We start from the raw sequence: 15,663 nt of genomic DNA, 5'->3' as shown, positions 1-15,663 counted from the left end.
TTCTGTACGCTTTGGGATACTCTTTGTCACTATGCTTTGTGGTTTGTAGGTTTTTTTGTAGCTTCACCAATTGCTTTTCCATTTAAACTTTCCATCACTCTCCAATCCGTTTGTGTGAGTCTCATTCTTTTGTCCCTTTCGGGGCAAGAGAGGATCTGTCTGGCCCCTAACCAGTACAGATGCTAGTTGAGCTTAGTCATCATCTGGTCCTTTTCATATTTTTGGTGTCTGTGCCATAAATCTCAGAGATGAAACCAGTCCATACCAGACAGCTCAAGTACTGAGAAAACATCTCATCTACTTGAAAAATAGAAGCTATTACCTGGGGGGAGAAGATAATGATGAAACTCTAAGGTTTATAATTGCAAGTAAATAAAAGTGACAGCTAAGGGAAGCAGTTAGCAACACTCCTGTGTGTTAGTCCAGCACTTCTCTTTGTCTCCTGGAGATTCTGCTAGAAAGCTCAGCCTGGAGAAAAGAAGGCTCCAGAGAGATCTTAGAGCAACCTTCCAGTACTTGAAGGGGGCCCCAAGAAAGCCAGAGAGGGACTTTTGACAACAGCTTGTAGTGACAGGACGAGAGGGAATAGATTGAAGCTGGAAGAGGGCAGATTTAATCTGGAGATTAGGAAGAAATTCTTTAGAGTGAGGGTGGTGAGACACTGGAACAGGCTGCCCAGGGAGGTTGTGGATGTCCCTGGAGGCATTCAAGGCCAGATTGGATGAGACCTTGAGCAAACTGGGCTGGTGGGGTTGTCCCTGCCATTGGCCTTCTGGGTTGCAAGTTCATACTGTTGGCTCATGTCCAGCTTCTCATCCACCAGAACTCCCAAGTCCTTTTCCACAGGGCTGCTCTCTTAGAAGCTCATCCCCCAGCCTGTATTGCTAATGGGGATTGTTCTGACCTGGTTGCAGGACCCTGATTTGGTCTTGTTGAACCTCAGCAGGTTCACCTGACCTCACCTCTCCAGCTTGTCCAGGTCCTTTTGGAGGACCTCCTGTCCCTCTAATATATTGACAGCACCACTCAGCTTGGTCATCTGCAAACTTGCTGATGATTATCAGGGCTTATCCTGAAGTTTTGTGGTATTTGGCTTAATCTGGCCATTTTCATACTGTTTAACTCTTTTGCCCTTTGAAATAGGCTTAATTCAAACTACCTGGTGGGAATAATCCCCAGCCTATGCTAAGTGCCAAACTGTGCCTGGGAATTAGATGAGGAAATGCTAATTAAACTCTGTGAAATGTCTGGAGGAGACCTTCACAGCTGGGGTCTGTCAGTTGAATAATATAGATGACCGAGTTGCAGGTCCCAAGCTGTATCACTCTTTAATTTACTTACACATAGCCATTTGGTCAGATTAAAGGTTCATCAGGCTCAGCATCCGGCTTCTAATGAGAGCCTGAAGTGGTGCCTAGGGGAAAAGCATAAAGAGAAAGCAAGCAAGTGCACTCCTTCTCCTCATGTGCTCTTCCAGCCTCCAATTATTTGAGAGTGCAGTCTCAGCCAGATGTGTTTTCAGTGCAGTTAGCCCTTCAATGGATTTCTCTCCTATTAGTGAGTGAGGTTTTCCCTTGAATCCATGTAAACTTTGAGCACCTGCAGTATCACAGAATGATAGAATCACAGAATTGTTAGGGTTGGAAGGGACCTCATGGATCCTGTGGTGAGGAATTGTGCTGCTTATCTTGGTGGTTGAAGAACCACTTCCTTTTGTTTGTTTGGAACCTGCTTCCTCTTAATTTCATTTGGTGGCCTCTACTTCTTCTGTTGGAAGATTCCTGTTCTCTTTTTCAGGATCTATTAAGAATCAATAAGGTTGTATCAGGCATTCCTGAGCTCTCTCTTCCAAATTGCAGAATAGAAGCTCACTTAGTATCTCCTACAATGAAAACTGCTCTGTGTCTGGTGGTCCTTAGTACCTACCTTTGGAGGTCTTTGAGTTCTGTTGCAGTGTTTAAAGATGGGAGAGGCAAGAGCTTTAGTATAAGCACAAATCCAGGCTGGGCAGTGAGTGGCTTGAAAGCAGCCCTGAGGAGAGGGACTTGGAGATGCTGATGGACAAGAAGCTCAACAGGAGCTGTCAATGTGCATTTGCAGCCCAGAAAGCCAAGCAGAGCCTGGGCTGCATCAGGAGAAGTGTGGCCAGCAGGTCAAGGGAGGTGATTCTCCCCCTCTGCTCAGCTCTGCTGAGACCCCACCTGGAGTACTGTGTCCAGTTCTGGAGCCTCTGTTACAGGAGGGATATGGACATGCTGGAAGGTGTCCAGAGAAGGGTCACCAGGATGATCAGAGGGCTGGAGCTCCTCTCCTATGAAGACAGACTGAAAGAGTTGGGGCTGTTCAGTCTGGAGAAGAGAAGGCTCCGAGGTGACCTTCTTGTGGCCTTCCAGTATCTGAAGGGGGCTACAAGAAAGCTGGGGAGGGACTTTTTAGGCTATCAGGGAGTGACAGGACTGGGGAGAATGGAATAAAGCTGGAAGAGGGGAGATTAAGACTGAACCTAAGGAAGAAGTTCTTCCCCATGAGGGTGTTGAGAGCCTGGAATGAGTTGTCCAGGGAGGTGGTTGAGGTCCCATCCCTGGAGGTGTTTAAGGCCAGGCTGGACGAGGCTCTGGTCAGCTTGATGTGGTGTGAGGTGTCCCTGCCCATGGCAGGGGGGTTGGAACTGGATGATCCTTGTGGTCCCTTCCAACCCTGACTGATTCTATTATTCCATATCTAACACGACAGAAAAGTTGTTTCATTTCTGCCTTCCTGATATCTCCTAAGATGGAAACTTACTTTTTTTACCCTCTCTTTAGCTTTGAGCGTGACCTCGAGATCATACTCTTGAGATGTGGAGATCTGGGCAAGAAATGAGATGTGGTGCTGTGCAGAAACAGCCAAGCTTGTTCCTAATGAGCTGTCTGGGGGAACAGAAGCATTGCAGCTTCATTAGTGGGTTTAATGGCAGGAGCTGAGTGCCAGGTCCTTTGCATGTACTACTTCCATTCATGGTTACTTCTGTTTCACCTTGGAGATGTCTCTGAAGATGTATCCAGATACAGCTGACTGGGCACTATTAAAGCAGTGGATGCCTAGAGAAGATGTTCTGGTTTGGAACAGCTAAGGCTGTAAACCTTTGGAATGGTAATTTTGAGACATTGTAATTAACGTAAAGTGACTGTAACAATTTCTACATATAAGGAGTGCTGCACCTTTATCATTTGAGAAGATATTCCAGAGGAGCAAAGAAATATCCACTAGCAGTGGTAGAGAGGACAGCATCATCCTCCTTCAGTGCAAAGACTTTGAAGTCCCAGTTTCCAAGGGAGAACTCTAAGCATCCTGTAGCACCAGTGGGGCTTGGGTCATGTCAGCTGCAGACGGAGATAAGGTAGAGATGGGCATGGACCTTGAGTGGGCTAACTGGGGAGAACAAGAATAATGGGTGACATATCTATGTATAATTCTGAGAGAGATGGAAGAGACTGAGAGGAATTCAGAAGCCAGTGTGGAGCACCTCAGTACTAATGTGGAAAGGAAACCAAGATTTCAGTTGGAGATGTCCCTGCCCACTGCAAAGCAGTTGGACAAGATGACTTTTGAGGGTCCCTTTCAATGCAATTCTGTGATTCTGCTCTAAGTTGTGGATGTGTCCTCCCTGGAGGTGTTCAAGGTCAGGCTGAATAAAGTCCAGTGGGAGGTGTCCCTGCCCATGGCAGGGGGTTGGAAATGGATGACCTTTGAGATCCCTTCCAAGCCAAAGCACAATTTCTGGTGTGCCCCAGCTCTTCCATTTGACTGCACTGAAAAGTCAGTAACAGGCTGCCCAGGGAGGTGGTGGAGTCACCATCTTTGGAGGTGCTCAAAAACGTGTGGACATGGGACTTTGGGACATGATTTAATGGCCATGGTGGTCAATGATTGGACCTGATGATGTTAGAGATCTTTTCCCACCAAAACAGTTTTATGATCTACGACCATAGCTGTTTCAGTGCATTTAAGTCTCCAGAGCACTTCTTTTGTATCTCCACTAAGCAACAGTCAATGCTTATGGTAACATTGTCAATGATGAGAAGTCTTCCTCCTCTAACTCCTCCTTTGACACTGCTTTTTCCTATCCCCAGTGTCTCTGTGCACTGCTATTGCAGCTGTTTGTGGGATGCCTGATAAGAAAAGAAATCAAGGAACTGTTTTGACCAAAAAAAGCCTCCATTTTCTGGGTGATATCCAGCAGGTTCTGGTTCTCCAGACTGCTGTCTGGCTTTCCTTCATCAAAAAGAGGTTTTGTAGAAGATCAGAGTTATTTTGATGAGCAGAAGGTGCTGCAGTCCTATATAGATGAGTTTGTGGGCTGAAGAGGAACAGCAAAATCCCTTTTGGATGGAGCTATTCTGAAAGATGTATTCCAGGAACAAGCCTAAACTGCTGAAAATGCTAATAGCTCTTGAGTTTGTGAAAACAGATTAATACTTCTCCAAGATGGGCTTGGAATAGCTCCATCAAAATACTTAGTGTGAACTTAGTACTTTGAATCATTCCACCTCAACATGAGGAAAAACTTCTTTACTGGGAGGGTGGCAGAGCCCTGGAGCAAGCGGCCCAGAGAGGTTGTGGAGTCACCTTCTCTGGAGACTTCCAAAACACACCTGGATGAGTTCTTGTGTGATCTGCCCTAGGTGAACCTGCTTTGACAGGGAGGTTGGACCTGATGATCTCAAGGCCTTCCAACCCTAACCACATTATGATTTGCTCTATAGATCCTCTTCTATTCTGCTGCACTGCTTGCTGAGGGAGATTAGGAAAAATTTCTTTGTGGATAGAGTGGTCAAGCATTGGAACAGGCTGCCCAGGGAGATGGTGGAGTCCCCATCTCTGGAGGTGTTCAAGAAAAGCATGGCCATGGAGGTGTTGGGTTGATGATTGGACTCAATGGTCTTATAGGTCTCTTCCAACTGAAACACTTCTATGATTTGATGATTTTCTGCTTTCCCATGGTGGTGTCAGGTTGATGATTGGACTCAATGGTCTTAAAGGTCTCTTCCAACTGAAACACTTCTATGATTTGATGATTTTCTGCTTTCCCATGGTGGTGTCAGGTTGATGATTGGACTCAATGACCTTAGAGGTCTTTCCCAGCAAAAACCAGCTCTGCATTTCCCTTTTGGTTGTCACAAGGCAGAACTAAAGCTAGAGGTGCAGCCTGTTCAGAAGGGACGCAGCAATCCATCAGCTTGCGCAAAACCCTGACGCTGCTTTGACCATCTGCAGAACATCACTTGGAGTCTAAACAACAATACCAAGAGCCTGCCAAACCCAGGAGTGTCTAAAAGATCCCACAAAAGCAATACTGCTTGTCAGCTGCTGACAAGAGCAGCTTGTTGCCTTAGGAGCCCAGCCTTGAAAAGAAACTACTTTATTCCTCCTATGGAAAAAAAAAAAGACTCTTCATTCAACACTAACACCAAGGCAGTATAAACAGAAAGCTCCTCACTAGAAGACAGATAGAACTTTAAACAGATGGAGCTGCTGCAAGTCAGATCCATTTCTTCTATTTACTTAAGAAAGGGAACAATCAGTAAACAAGAGAGCTTTTCTTTTATTTTTTTTTAAGCTTTAATCTGTGGATAGGCAGATGCAAGATATTTCTTACTTCTCTTGAGAAGGGGATCTGATCAATGCCTATCAATATCTGAGGGGTGGGTGCCAAGTGGAGGGGGCCAAGCTCTTTCTGGTGGTGCACAGTAATAAGACAAGAAACAAAAGGTTCAAGCTTGAACATAGAAGGTTTCACCTCAACAGGAGGAGAAACTTCACTGTGAAGAAGACTCCTTCTCTGGAGTCATTCAAACCCCACCTGGACAGCTTTGTGTGCAACCTGCTCTAGGTGAACCTTCTTTATCAGGGGGGTTGGACTAGATGATCTCTGGAGGTTCCTTCCATTCCCTGCCATTCTGTGAGTTACAGACTTCCACTCACATGATGATCCCCAGATCCTTCTCTGCAGTAGTGCTCCAGGGATTGTTTGTCACTTCTTATCTGTACATTTGATCTCTCCCTTTGGAGGGCTCTACACTGTAACATTTACTGGACTTGATTTTCCTTTGGTTGCTGTCCTGGTTCATCAACAACATTTTGTATTTTAAGGTTTTTCTACAAAGAATAAAAATGGATTGCCATCCATTCCTCAGCCTCATTCCTGCTGTCAGGAAGAGGAGACTCATCAGTGCAGTTTTGGCGCCATGGGCTGGCCTGGCTTCAGATCATTCTGTGCCTAAGACTTTGGACTCAGTTGAGGGAGCAGTTTGCCTTTATATAGCCTCTTGGGCTTAGAAATGCTTAGAGCATGCTTGGAAGCAGGATGCATGACACTAAGTGGTAGTTAGCCAGGAGGAACATCTACAGTATTGCTCAGTCTAAGTGAAGCAGTAAGGGAAGATCTCAATGATCATAGAACCATAGGATGGTTTGGGTTGGAAAGGACCTTAAAGATCATCTAGTTCCAATGCCCCCACCATGGGCATGGACACCTTCCACTAGAGCAGGTTGCTCAAGGCCTCCTAAAGGTCTTTTCCAACTGAAAATAGAATGGTTTGCATTGGAAGGGACCTTAAAGGTCATCTAGTTCCAATGCCCCCACCATGGGCAGGGACACTTTCCACTAGAGCAGGTTCCTCAAGGCCTCCTAAAGTTCTTTTCCAATCAAAACAATTCAGTGATTCTGCCTTTCTCCTGACATGTTATCCAACTTGGTCAGGCATCACCTATTGTCTGGGACTCTGTGACATGACTGTGATGGTGATGACATCAGTCCAGGTCTTCATCACTGTTATTTTAGCTTACTAGAAGCAGAAGTGTATTTCTACAATGTTTTATGTGGTCTCTTTCTGACTTTGCTTACGTAATCACAGAATGGTTTGGGCAGGAAGGGATTTTAAAGATACCCAGTTCCAACCCCACCTGCCATAGGCAGGGACACCTTCCACCAGACCTGGTTGCTCAAGGCCCTGTCCAACCTGGCCTTGAACACCTTCAGGGAGAGGTCAACAATAATAGTCTTCTATGATGGTCTTAATGATAGTCTTAGGTGCCACAGGTTTACAGCCTGTTTGGAAGCTTCTTATCTCACTCTTCTTTCCTTGCATAGTTCCTCTCAGCCCAAACTAAGACATCATCACAAGTCGTGCTTGCTTTCATCTTCTTTAAAATAGTTTAGTGTCTCAGCAGTCCTGAGGTGACTCACCCTGGGTATTGGCCACTTCCCAAGCTCTGCAGAAGAGTTACAGTAAGAATGTTGCTGGGGTGGACTCCTTCATAACCCCAGACTTCTGCAAAACCAGAAAGAGCTATAGGGTTGGGTTTGGGTTTTTGGTTGGTTTGCTTTATTTGTGTTGGGGGTTTGGGTGGGGGGTTTTGTTTATTTTGTGTTTGGCTGGTTGGGTTTTTAGTTTGGTTGGGGTTTTTTTTTTTTTGTTTGTTTGTGATTTTTTAAGTGCTGTTTTATTTTGGGGTTTATTTGGTTGGTTGGTTCCTTTTAAAGAAAAATCAATCAGCATGACTTTGAGCTGAGTGCATTTTACAAGAAGCTGTGGAGCATTCTGCTGAGGCAGAAGAGCAAAAAGCAGAATGTTTAAAAGCAGCAAGGATCCATAACCATCTTAATGAGCTGTGAGGAGTTTCAGAGGTCCAAACTCATTAGTTATCTACAGCAAGTTAGTGACACTCTACAGCTTGCATGCTTTGGAGGCTGTTGCAGCTATTGTTAACAATGGTCCATTAAAATGTTTGGAGCAAAGGATATCAGGAATTCCTTATTAGTATCATTAACAGGGCAAGGCTGCAAAAAACAAAACAACTTTACCCTTTTAGGAGAAGGTATTTTATTTCCAAATAGATTACTGTGCTGTTATAATAAGGAGGACAAAATATTCAAGGGAAAGGTGCTAGGCTTAAAGTGGATCAGTGAGTTGAAGGCTGCTACTCTGATCTTGCAGAGATCATGCATGAAGCCCTGGCTCTAATTACATTAAAGAGTGTTATCACTAATTAATAATCTAATTAAGGAGTGTTATTGCTCAGTACCACCCCAGACTGGGGGATGATGAGGTTGAGAGCAGCCCTGCAGAAAAGGGCTTGGGGGTGCTGGTGGATGAGGAGCTGGACAGGAGCCAGCAATGGGCACTTGCATCCCTGAAGGGCAGTGGCAGCCTGGGCTGCATCCAAAGAAGATTGGCCAGAGATGGAGAGAGAGGATCCTGTCCCTCTGCTCTGCTCTGGGGAGACCTCACCTGCAGTGCCGTGTCCTGCTCTGGAGTCCTTAACGTGGGAAGGACATGGACCTGCTGGAGCAGATCCAGAGGAGGGCCATGAAGATGATGAGAGGGCTGGAGCTACAAAGACAGGCTTAGAGAATTTGGGCTGCTCAGCCTGGAGAAAAGAAGGCTCAGGGGAGACCTTAGAGCTGCATTTCAGTATCTGAAGGGGACCTGAAGGAAGGCTGGGCAGGGACTGTTTAGAAGGGCTTGTGGAGGGGCAATGGTTCCAAACTGGAAGAGGGGAAATTTAGGTTGGACATTAGGAGGAAATTCCTTACAATGAGAGTGGTGAGGTAGTGGAACAGGTTGCCTGGATGATCTTTTGAGGTCCCTTGCAACCCCTAAAATTCTGTGATTCTGTGATAAGGAAAAACTACTTTGAGGGTGGTAGAGCACTGGAGCAGGCTGCCCAGAGAGGTTATGGAGTCTCCTTCTCTGGAGACTTTCAAAACCCGCTGCAATCTGCTCTAGATGAAGCTGCTCTTGCAGTGGGGGTTGGACTAGACAATCTCCAGAGGCCTCTTCCAACCCCCAACAATCTGTGATCCTGTGAACTTGTGCAGCCATCATCTGCATGGGATTGCTCAAATCACAGTTTGCTGCTGCTGCTGCTTTGTTAATAGGCTTCAGTTACTTGTGCAAGCTCGTACAAACTCATTTGCAAACCCAATTGTTAGATGCAATGCCCTCTGCCATTGCCACTGGATGAATAGCTCTGAACCAAGGATGTGTCACAAATGGAATTAGCTGAAGGATCTCAGTTCAATAGCATTTACCTAACGAAATTAGGAGGATGATGCTGACCTGATAAATAAGTTCTGCTCAGACAAATGTAGTCCCCTGGAGATGATGGAAATTCACCACAGGGCTCTTTGCTATCTTTGGTTAATATGAAGAGCTTGGACTTGATAGTCCTCATGCTTTTATCAGAGTTAAGTTACTTTTATGATTTTTAAGTTCATCCTAGTGACAGAGATGCAATTATGGAGGTGTTTGTCATTGTTGGTTCTGAAAGACTTCCCTCCTTATGTTATGCTTATTAGACTCAGTACTGGTGAGGCCACTTCTTGAGTAATGAGTTCAGTTTTGGGGCCTTCACTCCAAGACAGACATTGAGGGGCTGGAGCAGGTCCAGAGAAGGGCAACTAAGCTGGGGAAGGGTCTGGAGAACAGGGCTGGGAAGGAGCAGCTGAGGGAGCTGGGGGGTGTTCAGTGTGGAGAAGAGGAGGTGGAGGGGAGACCTCATTGCTCTCTACAGCTCCCTGAGAGGAGCTTGAAGCTAGATGGGGGTTGGTCTCATCTTCCTAGTAACAAAAGGTAAGGGGGGGGAATGGCCTCGGGTTGCACCAGGGGAGGTTTAGGTTGGAGATTAGAAGAAACCTCTTCACTGTAAGGGTTCTCAAAGACTGGAACAGGCTCCTCAGGGATGTGGTTAAATCCTTCCATCCCTGGAATTGTTTCAAAGAGGCAGAAATGTGGTGCTGAGGGACTTGGTTTCGAACCAGATTTGGTAGAGTTAGATAATATTTTAACTTGATGATCTTCCAGGTCTTTTCCAACTTGAATGATTCCATGATTGTCAGGCAAGTATATTTTGTTCACTGGGATGCAATGAGTGTTAAGTAGAACAGCCTGGTAGTTAGAGCTAATGAATTAAAAACTCCTTTCATGTATTCTACACAGAATATTGTGATTTGTCATTGGTGTTTTATGAGCAAACCCAAGAACTACCCTGCAGAGTCAGCATCTGAAGGCTCTTTCCTACCATTTTCTTCTTTTTGATCCATAATGTTTTTCAGATTCGTACTTGTGAGAAAGTTTTCAGACCAGAATTTTTTTCCATTTCTCAAATGCAGTCAGTGAACCATAGGCTGAGTCAGACAAGTAAGAATACTGAGGGGCAGCTCTCTTATCAGGCACTGAAACCAAGAACTGTTCCTCAAACAGCAATTAATTTGATGTCAGTGGTTAAGATTTTTCACAAGGAAAAAACTGGTCCCCAGTGCACATTTCTGTTCCACCACCATGTTCTTGGAGCATTGTGGGAACCAAGAGTATTTTTCTGTGGTGAGTATGGAGGACTGCAGTTCTCAGAGATCTTTCAGGGACATTTAATTAGAAAGAATTTCTGTTGGAATGTAAGAAATTGGTTTGCTTGTACAGCCAGCAATGTATGTGCAGAACAACCCAGGGTCTTCAACTATCCTGCCTGTTAAAAGGTGTCGTGGGGTAGCGGGTGGTTGTCTGTCTAATAAATTAATGTTCATTCCTTTAGGGGGAAAAAGGAGAGAAAGGAGAACCAGGACCAGAAGGCACTCATGGAAGAGAGGTAAACTGAATGATGATCAGTCAAGTTGCAAACTTTTAGAGGGAATGGGTAAGCAATGAACTTCAGAATGCATGGAAGGAGAGTGGTGCATTGAGAAATGTGTATGCCTGGAGACTTAGCAGTCACAAGACAGAGTCATAGGGGTTGGGAAAGACCTCAGAGATCATCAGGTCCAATTTCAAGGTTTGGAATTCAAATTGTGGGTTTGGAATTCAAATTGTGGGTTTGGAACTTAAATTGTGAGTTTGAATTTAAATTGTGGGTTTGAAATTTAAATTGTGGGTTTGAAATTTAAATTGTGAGTTTGAATTTAAATTGGTTTGAAATTTAAATTGTGGGTTTCAAATTTAAGTTGTGGGTTTGGAATTTAAATTGTGGGTTTGGAATTTAAATTGTGGGTTTGGAATTTAAATTGTGGGTTTGAAATTTAAATTGTGGGTTTGAAATTTAAATTGTGGGTTTGAAATTTAAATTGTGGGTTTGGAATTTAAATTGTGGGTTTGAAATTCAAATTGTGGGTTTAGAATTCAAATTGTGGGTTTGGAATTTAAATTGCTCTTTTGACTTTGATTTCCTTTTGAGTTTAAACTGTCCTCTTGAATTTAAACTGCCCTGGTAATCTAAATGTCCCTTTGAATTGGTTTTTATGTGTCTTAAATCAGGATGAGAGAGTATAGAACCAGAAAGGTTTTTGGTGCAATACTAAAATAGCCAGCTAGCATGAGCTGACCAGGAATAATACTAATAACTAATGATAATGATGATGATAATAATAATAATGATAATGATGATGATAATAATAATACTAGTAATAATAATAATTTAATTTACAATTATGTATAGTATATAATTATGATTATTTTATTTTTATTATTACTATTCCTTTCATTATTATTACTTTCATTATTGTTATTATTCCTATCATCATTATCATTCCTATCATCATTATCATTCCTATCATCATTATCATTCCTATCATCATTATTCCTATCATCATTATTTCTATCATTATTATTTCTATCATCATTATTATCATCATTATTATTACTATCATTATTATATCATTGTTATTATTCCTATCATCATTGTTATTATTCCTATCATCATTGTTATTCCTATCATCATTGTTATTCCTATCATCATTATTATTCCTATTATCATTTTTACTTTCATTTTTCTTACCACAACAACAACAAATTAAGCCATCACTTTACTTCATCTCCCTCTTCCTCTTCTCTCTCCTCCTTGACCTAGCTAGGGGTCAACCTAAGCTTCTGTTTTAATGCAGGATGCTGTTTGCCCTCCAATATCAAATCATCACCAAAGCATCCCAGAGGGATTTGAACCTCCCTCTCCAAATTCTGTGGACAATGACTTGCACTAGGGCTGGTATCCCAGATAGAGGGTTTGGAAGAACCATTCAGCAAAGCTTAGTTTTTTCTTTTTTTTTTAATTTTTTAGCCACTTTATCAAAAGAGTAAAAGATTCAGCATTTGACACATTGCAGTAGCTGGATCTACTGAAAATGCAGTTAAAAAGAGGCTACATGATGATGACACTTTTTATGCCATCAGGCTTTCTCTGCACACCAAACGTTACAATATTTTTCCTCTTTTTTTTTTTTTTTTTTTTAGTTTATTATAATTTAATGCTATTTTGGACCAATGGTGAATGTCCTCCCTATGAAAACATACACTGTGCAGTGAGTGATTCCAAGAGGTATTCCAAGAGGTATCCTCTTGTAGCCTGCCTGTCTGTAAAGGTGAACTGTATACTCCTGCCATGCATACATAAATGCTGACAGCATGGAAAAAACACATCTGTGCTTCTTTCCATAGCTCTGGGGACATTTCTCTGTTGGTCTTACAAGATCTCCCTTACTGCATTGGGATCTTGTTCCAGAAACCTTTTAGGAAGAGTAAGGTATACAAGTATCTGGTGAACTCTCGAACATATCTGACATAGTGACACTGTGAAAGGAAGATTCAACCTTTCTCTTTGGAAATATTTACTGAACTGTTGCAATGTGTCAAGAAATGGTCGGGTTCTCATCCTAGAACTACCATGAAAACATCTTGGAAGTAAAATTGCACCATGGTATTATTTGAACAGCCCCCTTCCCCCCACCCCATGTAATTCCTTATTAGCAGCCCTTCTGTAAAATGCTCTGCATTCAGTAATCACTGTGCATGGAGATGCCAATCATGAAGTTTAAATTTAAAGGGCCATGTACCACTGACTCTTGGTTGCTCTCAGTGTCTCTCCCAGCCATGTCACCTACGGAAATGCACTGTCTGATATTTCTGTAAAAATGAAGCTCATCTGCTGCCATGGCTGTCATCTGCAGGGCTGCAGAAAGAAAGCCCTGAAAACAGTTAAAGCTGCTGCTCTCAGCTGCTGGCAGCTGTTGTGTCTGCCTGCTGGATAGAAGGTTTCTGTGCTCACAAGTGAAGGACTTGAAAATGATGACTGAGCAATTTGTCTTGCACAAATGGTAGAAAAATATTAGAATTGATATGGAGCAAAACCAGGAAAGCAGCAGGTCACAGGAGAGCTTTGCTTGCTGGTACTGCTTGTGTTGGATTAGCTGCACAAAAGGTTCTGGCTAGAATGAAGCAGCATGACAGAGGGGAAGGCAGACCTGATTTGGGGGCTTTATTGTGATAGGACAAGGGGCAATGCCTTTGAGCTGGAAGAGGTATGATTTAGACTGGAGATTAGGAACAAATTCTTGATAGTGAGGGAAGGCAGACCTGATTTGGAGATGAGGTTTTCTGTGAAGAGAGACTGAGAGCCCTGGGGCTGTTTAGTCTGGAGAAGAGAAGGCCGAGAGGGGATCTGATGAATGTCTATCAATATGTAAGGGGTGGATGTCAGGAGGAGGGGGCCAGGCTCTTTTGGGTGGTTCACAGTGATAAGACAAGGAACAATGGGTTCAAACTAGAACATAGAGGATTTCACCTCAAGATGAGGAGAAACTTCTTTACAGTGAGGGTGACAGAGCACTGGTACAGGCTCCCCACGGGGGTTGTAGAGTCTCCTTCTCTGGAGACTTTCCAAACCCACCTGGATGCATTCCTGTGCAGACTACCCTAAGTGATCCTGCTCTGGCAGGGGGGTTGGAGCTGATAATCTCTTGAGGTCCCTTCCAACCTCTGATATACTGTGAGACTGTGATGATAGAGACATACTTAAGAAGTTTACTTCCCTCATCCCTTGCTGATAGCCCAGAGAGGTGGTGGGTGTCCCATGCCTGGAGCCATGCAAAATCAAATTTGATTAGGCCCTGAGCAACCTGATCTATTTAAAGATGTTAGAGGGGAAATTTAAACTGGAGATTAGGAAGAAATTGTTTATAGTGAGCGTGGTGAGACACTGGAACAGGTTGCCCAGGGAGGTTGTGGATGCCCCCTCCATGGAGGTGTTCAAGCCCAGGCTGGATGAGGTCTTGAGCAACGTGGGCTGGTAGGAGGTGTTCCTGCCCATGGCAGAGGTGTTGGAACTAGGTGACCTTCAAGGTCCTTTCCAACCCAAACCATTCCATGAATCTATGAATGACTCAGTGCAGGGTGGTTGGACAAGATGACTTTTGAAGGTCTCTTCCAACTTGATGCAGTCTGTGACTCTATGCTCTTGCTGCCTGGGTCAGATAATCTCATTGACAGCCAGGTTTGGATGCAGGAACTGCTGTACACATCTCCCTGTTTATCACTCCAGGAATCTGAGCCAAGATCTACAATGCCATGTCCCAGCCTGGGACATTATTCAATATCCATCTGACAACATGAATACTTACTATAAATACCAGTTATGTGCTTACCATTGTTAGTAGCTTCTTAAGGAGCAGTTATAAATAACTTCATGTATTTACTGCTGCAGTCCATAAATAGCTTCATGCATTACTAATGTTGTCCTCCTGTGCTATGTGCTGGTGTTCCATCTGTGAGCAGGTATTGCCCTGGATCATATGAGCAGCCAGATTGTTTGAGTAGTGTCTCTGGTTTATCCCTTTAGACTCTTTTAGCTTTTTTAACCTTTTTTTTCCTCTTTTTTTTTTAACCTAACATTAGCAATGCTGTAGTTTGTATGACTGTAGCAAGTAGAGCTTCACAGACCCAGTGGTGTCTAAAGGAAATCCTGATGAATGCAGTTTCTTCTCCATTCCACTCCTATCCCATTCAGAATAAAGGCAATTTTTCAATACAAAGATCCCTTAAATTATTTGTGGAGTAAGAGCTCCTGAGGGGAGACCTTGTTGCTCTCTACAGCTACCTGAAAGGAGGTTGGAGCAAGCAGAGTGTTGGTCTCTTCTCCCTAGTAAATGTGATTTCTTCTCTACTATATAGTGGCAGCTTCCTCATGCACATGAATTTATCATGGCAATGAAGCTGGGGAAGGGTCTGGAGAACAGGAGGAGCAGCACTGGGGGTGTTTAGCGTGGAGAAAGAGAGGCTGAGGAGAGACCTTCTGGCTCTATACAACTCCCTGAGCTAGGTGGTGTTGGTCTCTTCTCCCTCCTAACAAGTGATAGGATGAGAGGAAATGGCCTCAGGTTGCAGCATGTGAGGTTTAGGTTGGAGATTAGAAGAAACTCCATGGCTGAGGGGGTTCTCAAACACTGGAACAGGCTCCTCATGGAGCTGATTGAATCCTTCCATCCCTGGAGTTGTTTCAAAGAGGCAGAAATGTGGTACTGAGGGACGTGGTTTAGCAGCAGCCTCGGTAGAGTTCGATAATACTTGGACTTGAAGATGAGTCTATCCTCAAGGATCCTATTGCTTGGAAATACAATGTTACTAATGACATTTAATTACATCTAGAGTGTGAGGCTTCTGTTAGGGACAGAAGTATGATGAGATAGCAGACACTGATCAGGACCCAGAAAATTCTGGTAGTGCAGCAATCTGAAGTTTTACAGCAGAAATGAGAAAAGAGCAATGGCAACATTCAGAAGTTCATGAGACATAAACTGAACACCAGTGCATTGTTTGAAGCTTTGGAAAGATTTTCTGAATTACAGGTTCACAGATGGCA

The 15,663-nt window shown here is 43.6% G+C and overlaps 1 protein-coding gene across 1 annotated transcript in view; it reads left to right on the top strand.

Moving 5' to 3' along the window:
* COL19A1 (collagen type XIX alpha 1 chain) overlaps positions 1–15,663 on the top strand; it is a 204,041-nt gene that overhangs the window by 76,920 nt on the left and 111,458 nt on the right. Inside the window, exon 11 of the mRNA XM_054394527.1 lies at positions 10,576–10,629. Coding sequence (XP_054250502.1) covers positions 10,576–10,629 — 54 coding nt within the window. The remainder of the gene's footprint in view (positions 1–10,575; positions 10,630–15,663) is intronic.

Source organism: Indicator indicator, chromosome 2, assembly GCF_027791375.1.
Source record: "Indicator indicator isolate 239-I01 chromosome 2, UM_Iind_1.1, whole genome shotgun sequence".
NCBI lineage: Eukaryota > Metazoa > Chordata > Aves > Piciformes > Indicatoridae > Indicator > Indicator indicator.
This window is presented reverse-complemented; position numbering and strand designations above follow the sequence as displayed.